This window comes from Gambusia affinis, linkage group LG14 (assembly GCF_019740435.1).
Source record: "Gambusia affinis linkage group LG14, SWU_Gaff_1.0, whole genome shotgun sequence".
NCBI classification, from domain to species: Eukaryota; Metazoa; Chordata; class Actinopteri; order Cyprinodontiformes; family Poeciliidae; genus Gambusia; species Gambusia affinis.
The window spans coordinates 16,056,624-16,084,250 of NC_057881.1; the positions used below are offsets into that span (position 1 = coordinate 16,056,624).

Genomic DNA, 27,627 nt, shown 5'->3' on the forward strand with positions numbered 1-27,627 from the left:
AAAAATAACAGATTAATTGTGGAGTAATTTTACAAATTATATAAACAGACTTTTCCACTTGGTTATCTTCATTGATTTGTTTCCAATGCAGGTTCAGTTGATATTTGCTTCCCCGAACAGACATATCCTTTATGATCTTTATGCAATTGTTAATGTTAAGCTTATTTGCTTTCATTCTTTTTTAGCATTTAAATATTGAGTTAATATTGTCAGGAACATCAAAACTCCTACTGTACAATCTCTTAAGTACATTTATTTTATTTTATTTTATTTTATTTTATTTTTTTCAAATTCCTGTTCTCTCCGATTTAGATTGAGTCGTGCATTCACTTTAGCTGGGTCTGTTTCATTTTTCTAAGCATTCTTCATATGCTTCGTTCTTTGATCCTACGCATGCCATTTAAAATTGAAAATAATCTGCACTGCATCAGCACTGGGATTCCTTATGCATTAAGGGCTGCAGCTCAAGATTGCAGACATACTGTAGCTCACAGTTCTGAAAAACACTGCTTTCACGTAAAACACTGGCAGTTATGTGAAAGCATCGGTATTGTGACTGCAGGCATCTGAAAACCCTAATGACATATTTGTCAAAATGTATCGATGGGAGAACAGAGAAAGACAGGAGTGTGGAAGACTTGCAGATAGAGATAATACAAACATAATAAAATAGTGCTGATGAGGGAGGCAATGAGCCATTTTACTGATCTAAAATCCACTGGTTGCTGCTCCACAAATTAGAGACCCAGGATGTAAATTATATTATACAGAACAATCAGGTATTAAGTGCTCACATAAAAACTAATATTTGTTTTGTTTTTCTTTTTAAAATGGTTCTTTCTTTTAAAGGACTGATCAGAAAATTGCGACTGATATCTGATCTCTTAATTTTATAAAGTTTTAACCTGCCTGCACCAGTTTTCATAACAGATATGTATTTCTCGTTAAGAACTATTATTAAACAATATTCAGAATGCATCTTCCCAGTGTTTCTGCTGTGAGTGGTCGTTATATATGATCAAAAATTGATGGCACACTGCTTGCTGTAATACAGTTTTTTTCTTATTCAAATTCTATGTTCACATTTTAAGCAGGCTTTAGTATTCTATATTAGTGACTAGCTTGATTAACATTACTATACATAACCATTTGTCTCTCTGTGTATTCCCTAGAGAATAAAGATCCTTACCTTAATTTAGATTTCTAAAAGGCTGCCAACATTTACAAATCCCATATGTTCTTTGACAGGCAGAGGTTAAAAAATTGAGGGTTAAACAGGGCCACCGTGCTAAAATATCTTCAGACTCGTTGTCTGAAGTTGGCTCTGGGTCAATTTGCTCCTTTGCCAATTCAATGTAAAGACAAAACGGATGAGCTATCCATAATAGCAATCAGAATGAACAGCCAGCAGGCAAGAAAGTAGTTTCTTTTAAATAGTTTCTTACATCTTACATTTCCTCTGATGCCAGTTTAAACACCGGACTAACGTAGGAAATGCATAACTTTTAGTTTCCCTCTCTCAGTAACAGCTTCTACACAGATCATTGATGTCAGTTTGGCTTCATAACATATACATAAGTGTTCACTGCTAAGAAAAAAAAAATATATATGTATTTTTTGAGTTTCCAATACAGTTGGTCACTAGTAGGGACCTGTTAAAAGTATAAAATCAGCCATTGTCATTAGTCCGTTTCCTTTCTGAAGTACGGTAAATATTTATCTGTCATTCTATTATTTAGCACAAATAATACATGCCTCATCTCAAAATCAGGGGTCTCCAACCCTAGTCCTCAAGGGCTACCGACAGGTTTCCGATGGAACCTTTTTCTAACACACCTTCATTTAATGAGTGGGTCATTACCAAACACTTGCCAAACCTGATGGCATGCTGAAGAGGTAATTCAGTCACTTGATTCAGCTGTGTTAAATCAGCAATGTATCTAAAACCTGCAATACTGTAGAAATCGAGGAATGGGGTTGGAGATCGCTACTCTAATTACAGGGGTGAGAAAACAGCCTATCAAGATATGATTCATTGAATTACAGAGTGGTAACTCTCCCACCAGCAAATAAAACCACCGTTACGCACCAGCCTACTGATTTGCCCATTTTTAAAAAATTTTTGTGGCCGATAAACCGAGTTACGTCTAACTGACAAAACCCGTAAAACAGATGTGATCTTATTTCCTAACTTTTTTTAACTGAGCAGTGACACAAATATATTAGTTTGTGGAAATACAGTTCGTTCAGGATGATTCACTTGGGAAACTGTCTTTTATCATCAGTAAGTCTTTTTTTTCTTCATGAGTCTCAAGTTTGCATCTGCTTGCAGTTGTAGGTCCATTGAACATTTTTGGACAATAGGATCAGCTTAATCAGAGATGTTGATAATCATGATTTAAAGTTGGGAGTGATGACATGTGTATGGTCTACCAATGATGTTTTCTAGACTTATAGCTGCGTCCCTTAAGCACTGCTTTCGTCTTATGGAGCAACTGTTTCACACCGTATCTTGCTTTTAGAACAATTGCAGAATTGCACAGCTTGCTTTGTTATTGCATCATTGACGTCACAGTAAATGGACTGGAAAAAGATTGCTTTGACCACTGTTTGGGTTTGGTCAGGTGTCAAATCAGCTCAGATGTGTCGGCCGTTGTGTCTTTCAAAGCTTTCTGCATGGATGTGTCTGCATCCTGATGATCCGCTGGGCCACAGCCACACATACTGATGTAGTCTGCTCCCACGGTGAGATTTCACACCATCTCAATTTGTTTTAAGAATCCTGGCAGCTGCAATACTGCGTTTGCTTTACGTATTGCATCTCTCTCGTGCCACACACATCCCTGCACAACCCCACATTCTTAATTATTTATCATCTTCAGGCACACACACACACACCTACTCGGAGGCTCCTCACAGGACTCCTGATTGCAGCAATACTGTTTTGTATTCATATGAGAGAGCCTCAGCAGTCCCTATTCCTCTCTCCATTTCTCTCATATGAATGCAAAATAGTTAAGGCGGAATCAGAAGAGATCCTTAAGATCTGTTTCATCTCTCTCTCCCCCATCTCATCTCCTTACGGCGATTTCTTTGACACTTGATTGAACTATTTTATCTTGTTAAGAAGCAACCAAGTGCAAAAGGAGAGCCCTCGGCTGTAAACTCCAAAACACGGTTTCCTATGAGTCCTCAGAATGTTAACTGCATGAAGAGGTCAAGATTTTCCTGTCTTTAGTCTGAAGACAAGGAAATCTTCTCTCTAGGAAGAGAGCTACAGTGTCTTACAAGAGCACTGTAGCGATGCCCGCTCAAACTTCTTGACATTTTGTCACATCACAGCCATAGACGTTAATGTATTTTAATGGGGATTTCTTTGTATTATTAAAATCTGACACCAGGAAGCAAATAATGCTAAATAATGCTTGGTATATGCAATTATATTTAGCCCATCCAACAAGTAAATAGTCTCTGTATGTATTTTAATCTCATTGTAAATACAGCTGTTCTGTGCAGGTCTCAGAGGTTGGTAACAGAACATTAGTGACCAAACAGCATTATAGAGACAAACGAATACACAAGATACATCAGGGACAAAGTTGTGATTAAGTTGAAAGCAGTTAAGTTCTGAAACAGTACGCCAAGCTTTAAACATCTCAGAGCTATGTATGCTCAGTCTCTTGTCCAAACAGGAACAGATGACATTCAAACCCACCAAAACATGGTCATTATTAGGCTGCTGGAAGAGACACAGCAATCAAAAAAGGAATTGCTGCTGCCACTAACTATGTGTACTGTTTTTATCCTTTGGAGACAGTAGAGTTATTTCACAGCTTATATGTTTAGTTGTTTCTCTCTCCTAAAAATGAACTCTTTACTGATTCTTTACCCTTAAGAGGCACTCCTGGATCTGTGCTTCAGTGCACGTGTGCTCTATGTTCTGCAATCCCCAGTTGGCCGTGGCAGATGACTGCTCCCACTGAGCAAGGTTCTCTCAGAAACGTCTTTCTATCAGTAATTCTCCTCAACTGTTGCAATATTCGTGCTCAGCGGACACAACAGTAATCACGAGGAACAAAATATTGACTGCTGTAATAACAGATTCTACTTGTCACATTGAAAGACACAAATACTCGGAACAAATAAAAGCAGCTTAATCGGCAATCTAATGCGTTTTCAACACCCAGACAGAAATATGTGGTTAAAAAAATGATAAACTTCAATATCTTAATTTGCTCAGTGGTAGACCTAAAAGATTGAAGATTTAAAAAAAAAAAACACCAAAGGTATTGCTTTGGTGTGTTTCTTGCTGCTGTTCTGTAGCAGCAAGAAGCAATATCTTGCTACTGAAATGCATCTATTGGTAATAGTCCCTGAGTTCCTGCTGGTAACTCATATTTTTCATTTTTATTGTCCTAAATGCTATAAATGTTGTAAAAAGGGGAAAAAAAAAGAAGAAAATGTCAGCCAACCAAAGTGTGCACTGAAAAGGAAAAATAATCTGTTGGCCTTAAATATGTGCTATTGAAATCTTTAAGCTGCAGAATGAGAATTCAGTTTTGTGCCAGTTTTATCATCCTTCTTCACTAATTCACCTGCAACACTTTGACCCTTTTTTTTATCATTTTGAGAGTGACAGGGTTGTAGTGCTATTTAAATGGCGTATAAAAAGAACCATTTATCCCAACATACATCCCACATTGGTTCAACCCGTCCGTCCCCTCAGCCTTTGCCCTCGTATTGTGCCGAGTTTCTTCTGCTCTCCGTCAACCTCTTATCCTCCTTCGATCATTCGATGCCGTCAGCAGCCTGGCAGTGATCAACGCTGGTCGCTTTTTCATTGCCTTCCTCACCTTCAGGTTTTATCCAACGTGCTTCTGCCATTCCACCCACCCTTTCATCTTCCTTCACACATATAAATCAGCTTTCAGAATTTGATGCCTTTCGAAGCTCGACAGTGCCGAGAGTTAAACTAGACACACAAACACGGAAGCAGCACTTGTCCTTGATGCTGACTATGCTCACGAAAACATCCCCAATTGTTCTTACTCACACGTACTGTACATGTGCACGTCAATATTGGGCAAAATTCCAGGGATGGCCGTACACCATCGCTGGAAATTTGTTTTTGGATTTTTGTTTTATTCTGTAAATCTTGTTGGAAGCATTGGGAGGTGGAGCATCCCTTACAAAAAAATCCCATGAAAATCACATGTGATCACATGTGAATCATGTGTGATTTTACCATGAAACGTTCCAAAATCACACATATTCATGTGCTTTCACATGTGATTCACATCATTCACATGTAAAATTTGTGTGAACCACATGTGATCACATGTGAAAGTCACATGTGATTTTCATGGGATTTTTTTGTAAGGGATGGAGGACTTCTGGTCCCTAAAGGTTTCATAACAGGATTAGCTGAATATCTGACTGCCTGGGCGACCTGTGTGGGTGAAGACCTTTGAACTGCGTCTTTAATTCTTTAAAATCATCAGAACCATCAAGATGGTCATCGAGATGTTTATGGCTTCTCCTAAGTAATGAAAGTAGTAAAAGAGCCGCTTCTCAAAGTCGCCATATAGACTTCTCTTTTGCTCTGTCTGCTTCCAATACATGAGTGATTGTGTCAGTCCACATAATGCATTATAACTTCAAAAATACCTTTCGCCGCACATTTATGTGAATATTTTCCAGTGTGTCTATCTGCATCGGTTTGCTCTGTGAGCACTTCATTCACAAGCATCGTGACAGGACTTTTCTTGAGGGTTACACTAGTCACACAGAGAGTCTATTGTTGAGTAGCCAAAGGCTACCGCTAACACATCAGACAGAACGGGAATCAGAGTCTGACACCAATTATGCAGAAATGGTGGGAACTTGTTGCTAAAAGCCAACATATCAGTGGGTTGCTGTTTCTCCTCTGTATCATCTATAGCTCAAGGCTTTGTGAGTGCATGTGGGTAAGATAATGTGGGTACTAAAGGGACCAGGATATCTCCTCTGTGACTCGGGCAGAGATGAGCATTCATCTCTCTGACTTTAAGACCTGTGCACTGGACAGATTTATGATCGTCTAGCTTAAGCTTCAGGGCAAAAACAGTAAAATAAGTCCAGCTGTCCAGTCCGATTTGTGTAAAAAGTTAAACTGAAGTGCGAAGGATTGTAATGAGTTTGTCTAAAATACCCTGACCTGTTTTCCATTTTAATTTAAATCACTCGATATGGGACACTGTGGAAGGAAAATATCTTTGGGCATATTTGTAAAAAAAAAAAGAAAAAAAAAAAGAAGACAAAATGAAAAAAATTATTGAAATGTTCAGTGCATCTTCTTTTTTCATAAATTATATTTTTTTCATCTCATTAGCAAGAAAAATGCTTCTCTAGTTCTGACTAACTTAATGATCATCAACTATGATTTTCCTTGTGAAGAATATTTTCAGGGGAATATTATCCACAATGCTGCTAAATACATTGAATTTTTTTTAAAAGAATTTTGAAAACCATGTGTCACTTTTCTTTCTCTTCACAGTTAAAGGCTACCATAATCATATGAAATACCACTAAAATTTATTAAAAAATTGGGACATAAGGACTGTTCAAGTCACTACAAAGCATTGGTTGAATGCTTTTACCTTTTGTATCACATGAAGCTCATCCCAGGTGCAACCTAATGATTTATTTCTCTTCCCACTGTTGCTCTTCACTTGTTAGATCAGACTTTGTTCTGTTTTCAGAAGAAAAAAAAACCTAGACAAACAAAAGGTAGATTCCATAGAAGCTGACATGAGCTAACCCACTTTTATAATTAGTTGCAGGCATTGCTGACTTCTGCTGTGAATGCTGTTTTCAATAAGGGCCCAACGAAAGAGCACCATAATGTTTTTTTTCTTTTTTTTTTTTCGTTTTTCTGCCCAGCTGAGGCTTTCCACAGCATCCTTTGAAATGCTCCAACACATATACTTAAGCAGCATATTATTACAAATGCACTGCGGTTATGCCAGTGCACGTACATGAACTGGCACAGAGCATTTCAGATCCATCGGACCACCAGCTGGCTGACAGCTGTCTGGGCCAAATTGAATGGGAGATATTTTGACAGCTTCATCTTTTTGGCATCTCGACTGACTTTAAAATGCTGCTGCAGACTTATTGCTTTGACTGACACTGTGGAATCATTGGTAAATGTCCCTAATCTGGTTCCTGTGATCCTCCTTATAATAGTATTTGTTTCCCTCATTTGTTCTAAACGTACACTGGTTTCCTGCCCTCAATTTTCTTTAATCACAATGTTACTTTTACAGTAACTTCACAGTGTCCTTCAAATGTTTTATACGTTTTGAACATTGTTGTGTTTCGTGGGGTTAAACCCACAAACTTCAATGTATTTCATGAATATTTTTTGTAACAATCAGGTGAGAAAAATATTGTACAAATTACTCTGTAGAAGCATCAGTCATGGTTGATCCATTTTCAGGTCTTTTGAGGTATGTTTGGCCATTTAAAGGTGAAATATTTTCACTGTCTTCATTGCTAAACAGCTCAAGTTCAGGCAGACCGTATGAGAAGCACCTGCAAACATCAATTTTCAAGTGATTCCACAGACTCTCAATCGACTTGAAGAAATTCTGCCTGTTTGAAAATACAATTTAATATATCAATTTATACAAATGGACGTTTGGGTTGCACATTGTCATTAGTGAAACAATAAGCACATCTTTGATTCTTACTGTCCAATTTTGTGTCATACTTGACACCTGCTGCATCTTGTTTGTCCCTCTTTTCAGTCTACATTTTCTGGTCTTCCACACGGAGGAGGTCCACGATGTGCTCCGGATCTGGGATGGTCCGCAGGACGGCGGAGTCCTGCTGAGGGAGCTGAGTGGGTCTGCGTTGCCCCCGGACGCTCACAGCACCTTTAACACAATCACTTTGCAGTTCACCACAGACTTTTTTACCAGCAAGCAAGGCTTTGCTTTGCAGTTTTCTGGTGAGCAATGAAAGTTCAGCAAGTGGATCGGAGGTTTATAACACAAACCATCTTCCATGTGATAGTTAAGCTATCGCATTGTCTTTCTTAAAATTGTTTCAATAATCTAGTCCCTTCTTGCTCTTTCAGTCTCCACGGCGACCTCCTGCAATGACCCGGGCATGCCCACTAACGGTACCCGTGGCGGCGACAGCAGGGAGCCCGGGGACCATGTGGTATTCCAGTGTGATCCCGGCTACGTCCTGCAGGGGGCCACCAGAATCACGTGCACAGAGATCAATGGTCGCTTCTTCTGGCAGCCAGACCCCCCAACATGCACAGGTACTCTGTAAACACAGCATGCAGTAATTAATTATGCTTAACCTCTCTGGCACTTATCTGAATGTTATGACACACTTATTAAAGCTGAGTAGCGATGCCTAATTGTGTTATATTTGCTCTTCCTAGCTTGCTAATTGCAACACATACGACAAATTATAATAACATTTCAGAATTTATGTCAAACAAATTATTTTCAGCATTTTGTAAATATTTGTTTTTCTCTTTCCATAGCTCCGTGTGGTGGGAACCTAACAGGTCCAAGTGGGCTGATTCTGTCTCCAGACTATCCTGAACCTTACCCGCATGGAAGAGAGTGTGACTGGAGAGTTACCGTCACACAGGACTATGTTATTTCGCTCAGCTTTAACCAGTAAGCTTTGACAGCATAGAAAATGTTACATAATATGCAGTGCTTGACAAATGATTACGTTTCTAGGCTACTTGTTCTCAAATGGCACAAGTTAGATGTAAGAATTTTGCCCTACTTATTCATGCAGCAAATGTCCAGATTCCTTGTTAATGGGACTGTCTCTCACCAGTTTCAGCCTGGAGCCCAGTTATGACTTCTTGCATATCTACGATGGGCCAAACTCCCTGAGCCCCTTGTTGGGTAGTTTCTATGGCACCGACGTTCCAGATCGCATCGAGAGCAGCTCCAACACGCTCTTCATGGCATTCCGCAGCGACGCCTCCCTCAGCAGTAACGGATTTGTGCTGCAGTATACAGGTACAAACCTCTGGTTAGACCAGGATTCTACAACCTACAGCTCCAGGGCAACATGTGGCTCTTTGGCTTTTACTAAACCAGAAAGAAAAAGAGACAAGAAATTTTAGGAGTTTTTCAGGAGGTTCTTGTGCAAAATTTGCTTGTAATATCTACAACAGGTTTTTAAAAGTAACTAGCTTTGAACTGTGCAACCTATTTTGCTTCCCCCCCCCCCCCTAAGTTATAAAAAGACTCACCTCATTCTACATTTTTATTTTCTTAGAGAGGATTTTTACCGTTCCAAAAAGTAAAATTAGAAATAAATTTTGATTTAAATTTATTACCTTACATGATAAAAACATGTTATGTTGTACATAGTTACAGTAGAGCATTGTTTGTTTGTTTTTTTGCTGCTCTAGGCATGTTTTATTTTGAAGTAGCAGTGGAAAAAGTGGCTCTTTAAATGGAAAAGGTTGCTGACCACTGGGTTGTTCAAACACGGATATAAACCGGACCGGTCTGTGTCGCCATGAAGTTTCTCTTCTCTAGTGTCTTAACTAAGCTGTGAATTTTGAATTGGACTGATGCCAACAATGCTTGAACAATTCCTGTTTTAAGTTATTCTAGCGGAGTGAGAATTGAGTCCTTTTTTTTGTTCTCTGTGAAGATTCTTTATTTAAACCCTCATCAGAAATCATCTACTATAAACCTATGGGGAAACATGTATTGGCCTTTTAAAAATGGGCTAAACACATTTTGAGATGTCTTAAAATTTGGAGGTGGAAAAGTATGTTACAATTCTAGAAATGCAGAATTTCTAGAATTCTGCATTCTAGAAATGCAGAATTTCTAGAACACCACTGGTCTGCTCAGTGGTGGTGGTATTGATACATATGTCATAGCCTGCTAACGCATATAATTATGAAAATTAAAAGCTGACAATCTGCATGGTTAAGCTGTTTTTGATCAGTGCAGCTGCACAAAAGGCTTCTAATAAATTAAAGCGAGCAGCATTTTGTTGTCTCGTGTCAGAGCTTGGCTGACCGCAGCACATTGTTTGGGGAGGTTTAGATTTATGTGCTCATGTAAGGCATGCTGTAGTGCTTATCTATTGCAGAATTATAACAGAAGTCCTTGAAATAGGGCCAGTGTTAGTCGAGCATAGCACATCAATGTGCTTTGCATTCGTTTCCTCATCCTTATTGAAGGGAAGACCTTAGTGACTGAGTGTGAAAAACCATTTCCTTACAAATATACAGATGCTGACCAGGCTTTAAATTAGACAGGACATCTTCTTGCTTGAGGGAGCAGTATTAAAACTTCCCGACTCTCTTGGCTTCAATTAGAATTGTTTAAGGTATCAGACATTTAACTGATTCCAAATCAACAGTTCTCTGCTTAAGGACTGGGTTTTGGTCTAAATAAGAAAATTGGGGGATTTTATATATCAGTTTATGTTTGTGCAACACAGTGCAGCAATTCATTTGCCACACCTCCACTCTCCCAAAAAAAAAACCCCAGAACACTGTGTTACAGAGCCTGCTTTTTAACTCACTCCCAGCAATATTCTCTGCGGTGTGTGATACCGAGTGTGATTATTGTATGGCCAATCTGGAAGAGCAGATGGACCCAGTGTGTTGCACAGGGGGGAAAAAAAACCCTCCTTCACCCCACTTCCAATTCTCCACACTAATGAACCATAACCAAATAATCCATAAATTACCTCCTCGGTTTCAGAGAAGCAACATGGCACAAAGACACATTTAGCTCAGGTTTTTGGGTCAGTTTTGGAAAGAGATCAGCAAGTTGATGCTTTGGCCCAGATAGTTATTGGTTAGGCCACCGTTACATTGTAATTATCATAGATCCATGCTGTTCTGTCAGCCACTAGACCACACAGTTTTTACAGCTTTTTGTTTCTGGGTTCGGAGATCTTTCACTGTCGCCAAGGGAACGGTACGACTGAAATATTTTTCCATCTCTTAAACGACTTTGCATAAAACCCACGTATATTCAGAGATTTCTAATTTTATTTTTTTATACCTTCTATCATGAATGGTTCAGGGTGTAAATCTTTTAAAATCTGCAACAGGTGCCCGTAGTCACAGACCGCATTCAGTTTTATTACCTTGTAAATCTAAATTATTGGTTTGTGCCTGGTCAGCTCCCCAGGCAGGTGTTTAAATAACAGACATTTACCCAAAGTGACATGTCCTCACCTATAAAACTGAATTAGAAATGTGATTCATCATAAAACGTGTGATACTTACTTTTAACATCTGAAAGTTGCAGCAAATACCTCTATTAAGATGACTACATTGCACTGTATTGTAGTTGGTTTGTGATGTACACAGAAGAAATTGAATAAAATATTTAATTTTTCTATTAAGTTGGAATTAAAATCCTTTGAATAAATAGTGCTCTGCAAAAACATTTGTGTCTCACACTTTTTCAGACTTTGACATGTTACAGACATAGACTTTGTTACCAGGACTTTATGATTGACCAGCAAAAATAGTTCAGAATTGAAGTGAAAGGAAAATTATATCCATAACACAGGAAGTGTGCCAGGGATTCACACTTACAGGCTAAAATCTGTAGACGTTCTTTTTCCAGAATAGCTCAAGCTTAGAGTCTTGGCTCCAGTTGGGATCTGTGGAAATCCGCTTAGCAACAGATTCCTAACTGGATATAGTTTTGTAAGTTTTTGACTGGGCAAATACATGAGTATATCTTTTATCTGAACCATTTCATTGCAGCTCTGGCTGTATGTTTGTGGCTCTATTTCAGTGAGGAGGAAAAGAAAACCTTCACCCTAGTTTCAAGTATTTTACAGCCTCTAACAGGTTTTCATCCAGAATTGCCCTGTATTTACCTTCAACCATTTTCCATCAACTCTAACCAACTTCCCTACCTTTGGCCAATAAAAGCATCCTATAGCAAAATACTGCCTCCCAAATTTTAGGATCTTTATTTGTAAAATGTTTGAGTCTATGCCATTTTGTTTGAGGCAGTGACACAAAAATTCACATAAAATACATTGACTTCCTTGGTTGCAACATGATAAAATGTGAAAAAAGGATTTTGGAGTAACAATGCATTTGCAAGATGTAGGACAATTAGCGACAATACATAAAGGTTATGTGAACATCACGTCTATTTAAAAATATCAGACATGAGACACATGATCTGTTAACTTTTTAAAAACTCATTTTCACCTTTACTGAAATTCCAGTGATGCCTCACGTCTTTTTCTTTCTTCTTTCTTTTCTATTCGAAGCTTGTATTCATCAAATTATTGACAAACTTTTTTTTACATATTTTTGTCATGTGTTGAGTTTTAGGTGATTTTTTTGTTTTTTTTTGTTTTTGTTTTTCCCTGACAATTGAAAAACCTTTGACCCACCTTCTCTTTTGTTTCAAGTTATTAAATATTAAAGTTTGCTCTGAGAACCAAATCTGCTGTGCTTAGGAGTGAACTAAATGGCTTCGGGCATCTTTCCTATGTTTATCTTAGCTGAAAGGGTGCGAAGTGTGCCAAATTGACAGGCTGCATCTCACATGCACATTTTGCACCTAGAACAATGTGCTGCTAAATTAAGCAAGACATCTATCCTACGACCTAGGGTTGGTGATTGATATGTGGTTAAATGTGGCGCGTGTGAGAGGGAGCTTTGGCAGGGTAGGCGTGTATGTGTTTGATAATGAAAGCTTGTGTATGTGCATTGTCTTCTCAAGTTAAGAGCACAGAGAAATGTTGTTTGAGAAGCGGTTGTGTACAGTCAGCAGACCTTGGGCCAGAGCCATGCCACTTTCAATCAGCTGCCTGTCTGTTTTCACAACCATACATACCCCAGTAGCCACAGATGAGAGGCTAGTGTCAAGGGCTGGAGAAAAAGTGGCAGTCATTGAGATATATTCACTGAAAACGGGACAGCACAGAGTTGCAGAAAATTGGAAAACAGGGGAGGAAAAAAAAAGAAAGCAGCCATAAAGAAAAGGAGTTGGAAAACCAAGTGTATAAATACCCTTGGGCGCATAACATTTTCTATTCCAGCATATCTGGTGCAGCAGAAAAAAAAAAAATAATTCTTGAAAACCACGTGCTTCCATCTGTCACAGAATTTCCTCTCTGTTTCTTCTCGCCACAGAAAACCCCAGGGAATCTTGCTTCGAACCCGGCCTCGTTCGTAATGGGACACGGGTGGGCACCGATCTCAAGCTGGGCTCCACTGTCACCTACCACTGCGACAGCGGCTACACGCTAGAGGGAGACCTGACGCTCACTTGCATCATAGGGGGAGATGGCAAGCCGAGCTGGAACAAGCCCAAACCCATCTGCATGGGTAAACACTGACATCTGGAGTTGATTGTTCAGAGCACAAACCAGGCCTTGCGCTTATAGATTTATCGCACGTAAACATTCATATGGTTAAATCATCATGTGTTGCGTTTCTACTGAGATATGTCCCGCAGGTACATATTTGCCAAGCTGTGTGGGTTTTGTGAAAATATGCAAGTGTAGTTTTGATTTATTCTGAAGTTTCAGAAGAGCAGCCTGTTTTGCATATTTTCCCTTACACTCTGAGGGAACTGCGTCACTCTCTGATATTCCTTTGACACAGCTACCGCACGCAATGCATGAACCCCTGGAAAGCTGGTAAAAGATACCTTGACAGCACAGAACCAGCTTCAGACTCGGCGTGTCTGGTGGAACACTTGCTACACACTTGTACTGGCAGTGCAATCCAGTTCAGTCACACAAATCCACTGACATACAGGGACTTTCAGATACATGCAAATATGACTGGATAGCTATAATTTAGCTCAGAAAGTTCTACATCCTGTTTGTAACTGAGAAACAGTTACTAAAAAAATCTCAAGGCTTGATACTAAAATGACTTGCATTGGTCTTTTCCACAAAGTGGGATATCTTTATCTGCCTGTTTATCTCTGTTAGCTTTAATGGTTGTGGCTTACAGTTAATGAAAGCCCTGAATTAATTTTGTCGTAAAATTTGAATATTACATAAAAAAGTTTAATCCATGCATGCAAATATATGTAATTCGACGAGGCAATTTGTATGTTGAAAATATATATTTGAGAACACAATTCCTAATTGAATATCGTTTCCCACCAAAACATGGGCAGCACTCGTAAACAGTTATTTTCAGCATAATAGTCATTAATTCTATGTTTTAAAAAACAATGGTAAGAGTGTTTTATGGAGATCATTGTTTTTTTTTATTTTATTTTTTCTACCCATATCTGCTTTAAATGTCCTGTTTAGAACTGAGAAAAAGATGGACATGTTTAATTTCTTTCTGGGATTAACACAGTACTTTTTTAACTGAATTGAATTAAAGGTTTATAGCATATTTTAGCCACTATACACACAAAGAAACTCCATTATTACATATGTGGAGTGAACCTGCTATGTTATTCATCCTAAAGGATTCTGCACTGAGCCAATAAAACCACAAAAAACACTCGGGCATTACTGGCATCCCATACGAGCTGCCTAGACTAAGTGGAAGAAGTCATGTCAATCGTTCTGGGCTTGCAGTTGAAAAGAGAATAGTTTATAGGCGTTTTGTCTCACACTCCAAAATTAGAAAAAAAAAAAAAATTCAACATCACTGTTTTAGTACAGAGCTATATTTTGGGTCATGCTGTGCAAAGAAGCATTGCATTTTCTCAAAAAACTGCTTTCATATTTTAGGAAGAAGCAGGAAAACAACACAGTAAAAACAATGGGAACAGTAGCAGCAGCACACAGAGCGTGGAGTTTACCAACACAACAAAGCCAAACTCGTTAGAAGTGTGTTGCGGTCTGGCTTTCACAATTTCTAGCGACACCCTAGACATTTGCACTTGGAGGAAAATTCCATTTATCATACAAGTGTTATAGCGGACGTAAATTGACCTTTAAGTAATATTCACATTTATTTAGATGCCTCCGGACAGCATCCCTACAAATATCCACGCTCGCGCAGAGCATTTTCAGGGGCTTTAACTTGGAGAGGAGGCTCTGGCCTCATCACACCCAGGCTAACCCAGATGGACACTTGGAAAACATGGCAATTTCACTGTGGCAACCACCAGGGACATCTTCCACCCAAACTCCAATCACACAAGAAAAGTAATTTAGGAATGATGGAACAGAGAGGATGGAGAGGAGGAGTAGGAATGGAACCTTCCCCTGTTACCGTTAGACCTCCCTTTTGTGTCAGCCTGGTCCAACTTTACAGTCTCTCTTCATGTTTGACCTCTATGTTTCTCTGCAGCGCCATGTGGTGGACAGTACTCTGGATTAGAGGGAGTAGTCTTGTCCCCTGGTTTCCCTGGCAACTATACCAGTTCTCGAACCTGTCTGTACTCTGTAGTCGTGCCCAAGGATTATGGTAAGCCATGTTTTTTCTTTTTTCTTTTCTTTTTTTTCGGCGCACGAGTCTGTAAAGAGGGTTGTTTGTGGTTGTTTATAATAAAATCAGTCAGCAATCCCCCAAGAAGCTGTGATCAAACAGAAACTATATGTTATTTTCTTACTACTGGAAAAAGCAGAAGGAAACATTTATTTTTTTTCCCCCCAGTATCTGAATATTCTCAGTGACAGGAAAGGCACACGAAAGCAATCTGGTGTTAAACTGTTAAAAGCTCACACAGTCGCTGCGTTTTCACCTCTAATTAAGCTGCTACTCCTGAGAGGTTTGTTGAATGCATGTATCCTACTTTATTCTACTCATAGTAAAATCACTCAGTGATTGACGGACGCATTTCCACAGGACTTAAATCCTTTTCTTTTCCTTTCTTTTTCTTCACAGTACATCGGTAGAGCTATTTAATCATCATGAAGCACACTACTTATTCACTGTATTTATCAAAAACGCACCTACACACAAGCACAGATAAAAAAAAATAATTGCCACCTGGTAGCTTCATATTTTCTTCAGTTGTATTCCTTTTTTGGCACTTCTGTCTTAAAGTTCATCATTTCCCTCCAATGTCTTGTCAGATACTAAACAAGCATCAAATTATTTGGAAGGCAAAACAATGCTGAATACAGCTCAAATGAATCAATTCAAAATGTCCTTCACTTACTTGCCCAGGATGTCTCTCTGCATCACATTCTCAAGCCGACTGTTTGGTCTTGCTCGGTTTTTATCTCTGCTTTTTCCTCCAACCACAGGCTTTTTTAATGAGTTATCAGCATCAGGTCTCTTCTGGGAAAAGCTCCTGTCATGGTTAAATTACCCCCACAAAACAGCATCAGCTTGTTTGACTTTTGGGTTTATTTCACCCCAGTCTTCTGACTGTTGAAGCCTTTATGCACCTCTCTTGAACCCAATCATCTGCATATTTCACTCACTGAGGTCATAGTGAGGGAAAAAAAAATTGAAATGATTAAAATCCACATTTGCATTTTCCTGGATAATGACAGCAAAGCCCAAGGCAGCTCACTTTGTCGTGCAGAAAAGCAAAAGCTTTTTTTCCTCATTCTTCTAGCTTCTCATTAGCCTCATGCGCCAGGCTAATAATAGGGTATTTTACCTAGTGCGGATGACTGGGTGGGTGTCACTGTGACCACTGGTTTTACCTTATTGACAATGATGATAGAAATGTGCAAGAACATATTTAAAATTGGGAGAATGCTAGGTCCTGTTGGAAACACTAGTGGACCCACAAAAAAGGTAGGTAACCATTATCCATACTGCCTCTGTTGCACATCTTTCACTGTTCATCCTTCTCTTTAACCAGCTTTATTTATCATAAGTTAAAAACTAGATGATTGGCTATAAAAAGCCTGACTTTTGTAAAAGGAAAACCAGTACAGTATTATGTCTTGGTTGAGACGATGAAAGCTCTGTAGTGGAGCTTTAGCTTCACATCATATGACAGATTGGCTGTCTCTGTAAATCCCTGCGTACTGACAGGCCATCAAGCCCAGACAGGTTTCCTGATCCCCCTTGTAATGTCAGTTTTTGGTTTTGTTATCATAACTGCCAGCATAATCCACCCTGCTTTAAGGAGGGCAACTTGATTGAAATTGCTGTTGATAACCACCTCATTTTTAAATCTGGATAAAGCAGAGCACTATTTTTATGAGTCTTTAGTCATTTTAAATAAACTGAAGAGCATTTTCCGTGACTTTTGCAGACAGCGCTTTCAGTTCATTTTTCATCTTTTGTTTCTTGCTCTGTCTGCGTTTCTTACCCAGTGGTGTTCAGCCAGTTCGCCTTCTTCCAGACGGCTCTGAATGACATAGTGGAGGTTTATGATGGACCAACACAACATTCCCGGGTTCTGAGCTCACTTTCTGGAGCGCACACAGGTATTGTACATGCATTTTTATAGTGATTTTGTGTTGACCCTTAGAAACTACATCATTCATGCACATTGAGGTGCATGAGTGACGCTGGACGTTTGAGGTATGGGAGCATTGAATGAAGCGACTGCGATTGTTATCCCAAGTTGTTTTTGCTAACATAACCATGATTTCTGCTTATTCAAGTCTATCTATATTATAAAAGCTAAAGTTGAAAATAGCTAGCTTTGATATTTGTCATGGCTAAGGGCGCCGCTTTCTGAAAAGTGGGACATCACGTGCAAAGGTTCAGTACCTTTGCACATGCAAGGCAATACAGGACCTTCCAAAATGCTGTTGCTACTTTTTGTCAGTTTTCTTGTTGGGAGCTTTATAAGACAAAGCTCTCAAAGAGAATTGTTTAGAGCCAGTTTGCCTTCTTCCAGGCTGCTCTGCAGAAGGCCAACTGGCTCACCCACCTGAGCCATATATCTGTCCATCTCCTCCACTTCTTCAAAGTGGTGAGGAGTTGTGTAATGTGAAGGAAAACCATTCATGTCTTTCATTCAAAACAAAAATCTGAAAATCTTTGTTTTGAATGAACAAAACAAAAACTTTTGAATACAGCTGAATGCCTTTTCATTCTGCTGCACTGATTTGTACATTTTGTTGTCAAATCTTGTGAGGTTTGTTAACATTAGTTGATTGAGAGATGGAATATTTTTGCTAGTTCAAGTGGTTTCATTGGGTGAATAGTTACTGTGGTGTTTTTATTTCAGTTTTGCCAGAAATTTTCAGTTGAATTTAAGTTTGGATTTTGTCAGGGTGTTAATGCGTAAATATGCTTGGATTATAATTCATGAATATGTATTTCTGAACATTTTACTTTGAGTCAATTTCTGCTCATAGTTGAGCAAATCTCCCTGTCTCAGGGATTCTGCAGTCATTAACAAGTTTTGCTCGTCTTGTCCTGTATTTGGCGTCATTTATCCTCAACTCTGACCATCTTACTTTTCTTTGCTGAAGACAAGCTAGAAGTGTATAGCATGTTCCTACGACCAACATGTTTTAGCACGGAGTTTATGTGACCTGGGTCATGTGTAGTGTTAGGTTTCCAAGCACAGCTACGTTTTTGTGTGGGCCAGAAAGTTACATTTTGGTCTTATCTGAGCAGATTAGCTTCTTCCACATTTATTGTGCAAATATGACTTTTATGGATTTATTTCAAAAATGGCTTTTTTGTGTATTATTAAGCCCACATTTTTGGAGTGCATCGCTAATACCTAATTCACCCACCTGAGCTGTGGATCTATGCATCTCCTTCAGAATACTGTGGGCCTCCTTTTTTACCAGCCTGTCATTAGATAAGGAGACAGACTTTACCCTTCAAAGACAGGCAGGGATGGATGAAATCATGCTCCATGTAATGTTTAAAGCCTGTGATATTGTTTATCAATATAACCTTAAAACGTCTTGAGTTTTATCTCGGACGAAAGAAACGTGCATCCTTTTCCTTCAACTTCACAGTTTTGTTTTGGGCTATCAAGAAAAAAATACATTGAATTTTTACATCAGAACACACCTACCTATCGAGAAGTAGACACTGTATGTTGACTCCCTGCTTCTTGCTCGAAACGCTAGCTGGAGATAATAATTCCCCAATAATTCAATGATTGTGAATTATTGAGGACAAACAGAATAAAAGAAGTACCCCTCCCAATCCCACTAGGGACAAGGATGTACAGAAAATGAATGGATGGATGGACGGACGGTCGGATGGCGTTGGCACATCCGTGCTTATTTCCTGTATCGACAAGACAATAACCAATTAAGTACATACTATAATTTAATGATAGCTTTCCAACGAAGAACTTATGTTTCATTTAGGTTTATTAGAATGTGTATGAATATACATTCAAAATGCAATATCTTAATTTCAATTTCAGATTCATTTGATTCCAATTTTTGCTTAGTTTGAGAAACTTTGCTTGTTCGGTTCGCTAGCCTTAGGGACAAAAATATTTTGGTCTGACTCTAACACAGTCTCAGAAAAGTCAATTTGCAGTTCAGTAAACAAGATGCTGTAATAACTAACTACTTTGGGTGGCAGGTTCACTGAGTTATCCAACCAAACATGGCAGACCTGAAGCGCTTAAGAAAGAGAAACATCTGTGTTGCACTATACTGCTGTGTATCTGTCATGAAGTTATCTATAAACCGATATTCTCTACCTGTACCTACCAAATAGGTGTGCAGATAGCAAGACATAGAATTACACTGATCTACAATCTTCCAAATCCAGTCCCACTTTCTATCAATTTCTGAAATGTGTAATTGAGCACAGTTAATATTTCACTTTATTTTTTTACTGAATGGTTATGTGTTATTTGTCAGGCTGAGAAAATGACTGTAATCAAAACACAAGCCAATTCACTGTTATTAGTTAACCTTGGGAAGCACATTACATTAAATTAGTCAGACTAATGCATTCAGCAATATGTTACTCTCTCTCAGATGCCTAGGAAAGCCAATCTTTGAGAAGAAAAGGCAATGATTGTGAATTATTGGGGACAAACAGAATAAAAGAAGAAAAGGGAAAGAAGAATAAATGAACAATAAAAGGTGGGAATTAGAAGAAGGTGACAGCATGTAGGCAAGATTGGATGAAAGGACTGAATAAAGAAATCAAGAAGACTTATCTAAATGCAAATTTTCAAACTCATTGGGAAAAAAAGGCAATTTCCACCCTCATGGTCATCTAACACGAAGGACTGAGGAGTCTATTAAAGTTTGACCAGTTATATTGCCAGTGTGCGATTTCTGCCTCTGTTTTACTGGTAGCATGCTGCTAAATAAATTCAAAACTTTGCTTCCAGAAAATTTAAAATCTGCTTGCTGTAGCTCCCACAGGGCTTCGTCTTTTTTTTTTTTTTTCCTTCTTCTTCTTCTCACTCTAAAGCTGATTGAATTGATGCAACAGCTGGAGCAGTAATTTTCCACATTATTTTTTCCTGATACTCATATCTGAATCAACTGCCTCTGAATTTTGATCACAGACTTCCAGCCAAAGTCAAATCTGTCCTCGTCTGTCCTTCCATATAGCAGAGCTGAAAATCGTTTCAGTGCAAACTGGTTCAGATCTGGAAAGTTGCCGTCGGTCAGATCAGTTTCATGCCGACATGCCTTTGGTGCGCTTGGATGAATACCTGCCTTTCAGTGGAAATTATGAAACACCAACCCAAGTATAGCGTTGTTTAAAGTACTTCTTCTAATAAACCTCCAAGCATGCCTCAGCAGTCCTGTAGTGAAAGCGTAGCAGTAACAACGATGATTTATTATTCGCTATTTGAAATTCGGACCCACTGCATTTAAATTTTCAGAAACAAAACCAAAGCAAAAAAAAAAAAAAAAAAAAAAATAAAAACATGAGCGAAACTTTTGCACAAAATATAGACTGACTAGTTCACACACAGATGCTGCCTCTGGGGTTAACCGCGTCTACCTCCCACTAGAGTGTGACAGCAAGCAGACATAGAGTAATGAGATTCACTGCAGAGAGCCAGTTGGCAGCTCAAACAGAGTAAGAAAGAGAAGCAGAGACTGAGGTGGCCACACTTCATATCATGTTTGGAAAAAAAATGTGTTGACTGACAACAATGAGGGGATTTTCTATGTATAATTACAGGGGAAGCTAATGAGAATCATGTCAACGTAGGCATTAAAAACATATTTTCTTCCTATGTCATTGTTTGCAGTGAGAAATCTCGTATGTTGTCATATGTGTCTTATGAAAGTATTAATATGCCACAAATAATGCCACAAAATAATCCATCCCTGGAAAGGACACATAGCTGCTGTATTGGATAGTGAGTATCAGGTGAACAGCAATTTTCAAATCTTGACAAATACTCAACCAGACTTGGTTCTGGTTGAGTATCAGGATTGTATTAGGCAATCCTAATATCAGGATTGCCTAATACAATCCTGATATTAGGCAATGTAAGTATGTCCCATCCAATATGCTTTGATCTTAGGTCAGGTAATAAATAAATTATCAATTAACTGAATTTGCTGTTAAGACTAATTTTTTTGAAAATCAAGTTGTTGTTTTTTCTTTGCGTTTATTTTTCCACCAATATGCTTTTTAGGCTCCGTAGCTCAGTATGACGTCGGCCCACCCAACAACGTTGCTCGTAAAACATGGTTGCCTTAAAAGCATGTTTCACAGCTGGACTCTGAATTCAGATCAACTCCCTGAGGGAATAATTGAAATAAAAATAGATTTTTGAAAATACTTTTTTTTTTGTTTGTTTGTTTGAATGAAAAGAAAGGGAACTCTGTATGTAAAGTTTATAATTTTATTTTTACACCATATTACTACAGCCCTACTTCGATCTAAACAATTGCAGAATTGCTCTGAGTGTATCTTTATGGTTGCATTTCTCCTGGAATGTGAACCTCTGGTTCAGTCTTGTTTTTTGTTGTTGTTTTTTCTTTTCCCCCTTGGCCTTTAACACACTTTCTTCCAGAATTGTGCTGCCTTTGTCTTTATTACCATCAGATGAGAGTAGTTTGCCTGTTTCTGCCAAGGACAAGCTGCCCCTCAGCATGATGCTGTCATTATTACATTTCGCCATGGGGATGGTGTGTTCAAGGAGACGTGCAGCATAATTGATCTCTGCAGATAGTGTTCTACGTTTCAAACTGTCTTGTTTGTCTCACTAGAGCATCTTCTGTCACATGTTTGCTCTGTAGCAGCATACAAATAGCACTTTTAGCAGATTTCTTTCAACAATACTCATTCATAGAGACCAATTGTGAGGAGTTTGCTTCAAACAGTTTTGTTAGATTCCACCTCTTTGAGGTTTGGATGTCTGTGGCCTAGATTGACCACAAACCTTGCCATTTCTCTGATTAATGCTTCCACTGTTTTGATCTGCTTTGTGGCTTATGTATAGTATTTGACTGTTTCATGTCACATATTATGGCTGAAATTAATTTAATGAGGGCTGAATTTAAATTCTGCATTCGCATATGTGTGTTTTTTCGTAAACTGTGTACAAACAAGGCTTCATTTAAATGCTCATTTTTACTTTCTGAGTAGAAATGAGGTAATTGGTTGCTTGGATTATTACAATTGCACACTAAATGGTGGTGTTTTGTAAAACCATGCGAAAAGCTAATTTATTGAAAGTTATTTATTTGACTTTTTATATCCTTAAACATCTCATCAGTCCTGGTCAGGGGGCCCTTGATTTTTGCCTCTGCAGTCTACAGTTAACATAAGAAGGTGCTTGATTGTGGAGGGCCACAGGCAGCAGGTTAAAAAAGAAGAAAATCAACCTTGATCTTGATTACATGGCAGTGAATTACAGCCAACAAGGGATGTAGTCCTTCCAGCCACATCTTGAGCACCTGCCACACTGTTCCTAATCAATGCAGATACGTCACTAATGATCTGCTCATTAGGAGATATTGTCAACAAAGACATAGAAAATAAGCCTATATCCGAAATCAGTTTAACCTTGCAAGAGGGGGACACAGAGTGAGGTGTAGGCTACAACTTCCTAGCTCCAAGCCATGATTAGTTGTAGACTCAACTGTAAGTCTAAGTAATATCCTTGTGGAGGCCAAGTTAATGTATAAAATATTCAGTTACTGTAAAAACTTATTTGTTTAATTAGTAATTTAATAAGTGCATTTGTTGAGATTTAGGTAGCATTATTATACTGTATGTAGCTAATTTCATAATGTTTTATTGCGAATAAGTGTTTTATTTTAAGTTTGTATGCTTAAACAATTTGCAGTCTATGCAAATGAGGTGCACGGCCTGAGTGTCAACGAAGGTTAGATAGGAGTGAGAAAGGAAAGGCGCTGCAAGTGAGAATCGACAGAATCGACGGTTATTCAACCGTAGTTTGTTTTGTGGAGGTTATTTAAGATTTAATTGCTCTTGTAAGAAGCGCAAGAAACTGTGGAATAAATTTTTGTTTTGCATCTTTACATCGGAGCGGAGTGGAAGTTTTTATTTTCCTCTTCAAACACACGAGTGAAATCAGCGAAATTAACCTTGTGGCAACACAGACCTGATATTAGGTAATGTAAGTATGTCCCATCCAACCATACATGTGAAGCCCTATTCACATGTGAGGAACATCAAGCTGCTTTACTGGAAAAAAATGGAAGGACACAAAAATGGACAACCGAACATTAAAAACAAGTCATTATATTGATGTTTGAAAATTCTTCATTGTATTCCTTAATGCCCTGCAGGGAATTACGAATTGCTGAAACTGTGAGCTTCACTCCTGTGTGTCTATTAATAATTCCCTCTTATAAATAATTTGTTCGGTAGGAAAATACGATGCAGCTGCTTCACCTTGTAGAACATGTCGTAATACCTACTGCTAATAAGACGAGACAATTTAAAATATGGGTTTCACAAGAATGAGACTAGCATGGGTTTTGCTGAATTATTTTTTATATACTCTAACAATAGTTTAATTATTTTCCCAATTGATTTTGTTCTTTTCTTTTTGAACGGTATTAAATAATCTACAGTGTAAAATACTCCAGTCCAGATCTGACTTGTACATACTGTACGTTGTAGTTTTTTATATATATGACTAATTCTAAAGTCTTCACAGTGCCAGAAAAGTTTAAAAACATAAATCTTTTGTGTATTCTCAAGTAACATTTTGGTGTCTAAAACTCAAAGAGGTTGATTTCTTTATTTTCCCTAAATTAGACTAGAGATGATCAAATGCAGTTTGGTACTTTAAATTATCTGTTGAAGTGCAACCTGAAATGGAAACCAATTTTAGTTTTGTTAGCCTCTACATTTAGCCAAATAAGCTTTTTTTTTTCCCCACTCAGTATTTACAAACCATCTTCATCTTGATTATACTCATTTTTTCCATAGTCTGTACAAAATGCTGCTTTATGAATTGTTTGACCAGTCAGATGGACAATTAAGAATACAAGGCAACATAAGATGTGCTAAACCTCATTCTTAAAAACATGAGTTATCAGCATGGATACAAAATTCTTATGCTTAAGTTACTCACTTTTATATGTTGGGCTTACAGTAACAGCTTGGAATTACTCCACTAGTAAAATCCACCTACTAGCAACAATTAGATAAAAGGGACTAATTTCCCTTTGATCTAAAATATTGGGAGATTTTCCTGTAGAATTATATTGTCACATTCCAACCAAATACCATCATACTACTGATTTCTGATAGTTAGTCCCTATTTTTTAATAAAAGCCTTTCCCAGCAACAGCAATTTGTACTGAGATTACAATAACATACAAAAATATTTTTTTCTTTCTACTTGCATGACTCATAGTTTCTAAAAGGGCTATTAGCATCAACACATAGCAGCAAACGAGGCAAAGTATTACCTAGAAATCTTTTGACAATATGCACCCATTGAAACACAGCCCTCAAGGTTGCCCTTTGCTTAAAACCTGCCTTCTCTCTCAGGTGAGTCGTTGCCGTTGGCGACCTCCAATCAAATCCTGATCCGCTTTACAGCCAAAGGCCAATCCAGCTCCAGAGGATTCCATCTGGCCTACCAGGGTAAGTGTAGAGCCCACTGGCAAACAGTCCTTCTCCTGTATTGAGAGACTTGTGAATTATTGACTGAATTAATTAACTTCTGCCATTGTTTTAGTTACTTGTGGTGGGGGGAAGGTTGTGGTGTAGAGGGATTTCTATTTTCTGTTATTGTTTTCCTTAAACAATGAACCGTAGCAGTAGTGACATTTACCACAGCTATCCAAAGGCAAAGTTAGCGCTTGAGAAAGTTTAATGAATAAATTATTCAATCTTGCACTGTAAGTGAAATGATGGACTTCCAAGACAAGGTGAAACTGTTTTTATATCACTTATTGGCTCATAGTAAGTATTAACTTACTTTATAAGCAGTGTGATCTTGTGTATCCAAAGTAACTTATTAAAACCAATGGAAACTCTTCATTTCCCCCCACCCCGTTCATAGCGGTGCCAAGGACCAGCGCCACCCAATGCAGTTCAGTCCCTGAGCCACGAAATGGTCGGCGCATGGGCAACAACTTTGCCGTTGGTGCAGTGGTTCGCTTTGAGTGCAGCCCTGGCTACGTCCTGGAGGGATCAAGTGCCATTGAATGCTTAACAGTCCCCAATGCCCTGGCACAATGGAACAGCTCCATACCCAGCTGCATCGGTAGGAAATCAATGCTAAAATCAAACATTTGCAGCATACAGTTAAACTATTTTTAGCAGTCTGTGTGTTTTTTTGTTTTTTTTTGCAGCTTGTTTACACTTTCTTTCTTTTTCACTAATTAGCTTGTTTGCTAACCAGCTTTCTCTTGTTTGCTCTGTGTCTGCTTCTCGTGTGACACCCCAAGAGTTAAAACCCTGTCTCTTCACAGATGTCAGCTGCAGGCCATCACCTGCACTGATGCACAGAGACTTAGCCGTGAGGCACACAGGTGCAGGCCATGTTTGAGGTCAAAAATACACACCGATAGAAACAGACATGACAACATGGACAGTATTGACAATAACACATGGTCTTCACACACTGGACCTAACACAAGCAGATGCTGTCACCAGATGTGAAATTGGCACAAAAAGCAGTTAAGACTCATCTGATGAATATAGATGACAGTCAGCAGGAGAGGTGCTTGGTCCAACTATTTCTTGTTATGATTAGGGAATTAAAAGATTTACCCTGCAAGGCTTGTTCATAAACCTTATCTAAAATGTTTGAAGTGTAGGTCTCAAAAATATAGTGCACTGAAAAATCTTCCTTAGCACTTGAATGTTACATATTACATCCACAAATTTCCATGCATTTTGTTGGGATTATACAATATACGTTCAAGCCCACACAGTTTGTGTTGCTGCGAAATGGAATCAACAGTACATAGTTTTTGTTGTTGTTGTTGTTGTTTTGTTTTTTCCAAATATGTCGGAGTGTTTGACTACGACCCAATTCTTTTCACCCACCAAAATGTCTGAACTTTAATGCCACTACAACATGTGGCATTAAAGACGATACATATGCGCCACCTTTCAAAGTGTATGTGGTCTGATTGGCCGTGGCACGTTTTATCCAACTTTTACGTCATTGATGTGAGACCCACATCATAATTCTGATGTTCAAAAAGTGAAAGGCCGATTAAACAGTGTTTTTAGCACAGTGGTAGCTGAAAAATAATATTATTGCAATATTCAGCTATGATGCTGCTTCCATCTTTTCAGCTAATAAAAAATTCTCCTTTTCTTGCTACAGTTCCATGTGGAGGTAATCTGACCCATCGAACTGGCACCATCTTATCTCCAGGCTACCCTGAACCTTACCTCAACAGCCTGAACTGTGTGTGGAAGATTACTGTTCCTGAAGGATCAGGGATACAGGTTTGTGTGTTGATTTATTTTCTGTGTTCTCACACCTCTCCTGGATGTTAGGATTGTCACACATGGATGGAACGTGATGATTTCTGGCAGCACAAAATATGTGACGGTCTATAAAAATCTGCACTTGTTGACTTTTACATATGATATAGAAAAAAGCCTTTTCAAGTATTCCTTTGATATTTTCAACAGAGAATTTAATGCACATTTTTGAGGCTTACTTATAAGAATGTACATTTGTGTGAATCTGGTTTATAAAGCAACATGTAAACCTGTCACAGTAACAAATTTTGCTGGACAATATATCGCCCTAGAAATGATTGCGATAAATGATAAAATTGTCATTTTGTTAACTGATAGAATGGTAACGGCATAATAATGCAAGTGCATCCTCTCAAAGATCAATATTAATTTCTAAAGAACATTTAACATTGGAACAAATAAAACTGATTATGAAGTCTCTGTAAACAAACCTGCCCTTCAAAATATATTATTTAAAATAAATATAAACAGGCAATACTGTCAGTTAGGGCTTTTGTGGGACAAAAAGGTGTAAATTTGCTCCTGTGTACTGGTTGTCAAAAGGTTGCAGCATTTTTTGTAATGAGATTATAGGGCTTGATATCTTGAGCAATTACCGAAATTGTCTTAGTGTGCCACATTTTGCACTAGCCTTTTTGCATTTTGTAATGGACCTTACCAGAGGGGCCGCCATGGACCTCTGGTAATAGACCTTACCAGAGGGGCCACTTTTCATTGGCTGATGCTCATTCTACGTGGTCACGTGGGTGGCAGTCTCACAAACACTAGCTTCCCGTTAGCTAAGTACAGCATAATAGCAGTTCTGATACAACTTCTACACCTTGAAGCCTGTCTACTACACAGTCTAACGTTAG

General features: G+C 38.5%; 1 protein-coding gene across 1 annotated transcript in view; it reads left to right on the top strand.

Moving 5' to 3' along the window:
* The window catches only part of csmd2 (CUB and Sushi multiple domains 2), a 248,851-nt gene that overhangs the window by 163,559 nt on the left and 57,665 nt on the right, over positions 1–27,627 (top strand). The window contains exons 27-36 of the mRNA XM_044138720.1: positions 7,791–7,993; positions 8,123–8,314; positions 8,546–8,684; positions 8,854–9,041; positions 13,172–13,366; positions 15,308–15,424; positions 17,239–17,352; positions 24,815–24,910; positions 25,332–25,535; positions 26,610–26,734. Coding sequence (XP_043994655.1) covers positions 7,791–7,993; positions 8,123–8,314; positions 8,546–8,684; positions 8,854–9,041; positions 13,172–13,366; positions 15,308–15,424; positions 17,239–17,352; positions 24,815–24,910; positions 25,332–25,535; positions 26,610–26,734 — 1,573 coding nt within the window. The remainder of the gene's footprint in view (positions 1–7,790; positions 7,994–8,122; positions 8,315–8,545; positions 8,685–8,853; positions 9,042–13,171; positions 13,367–15,307; positions 15,425–17,238; positions 17,353–24,814; positions 24,911–25,331; positions 25,536–26,609; positions 26,735–27,627) is intronic.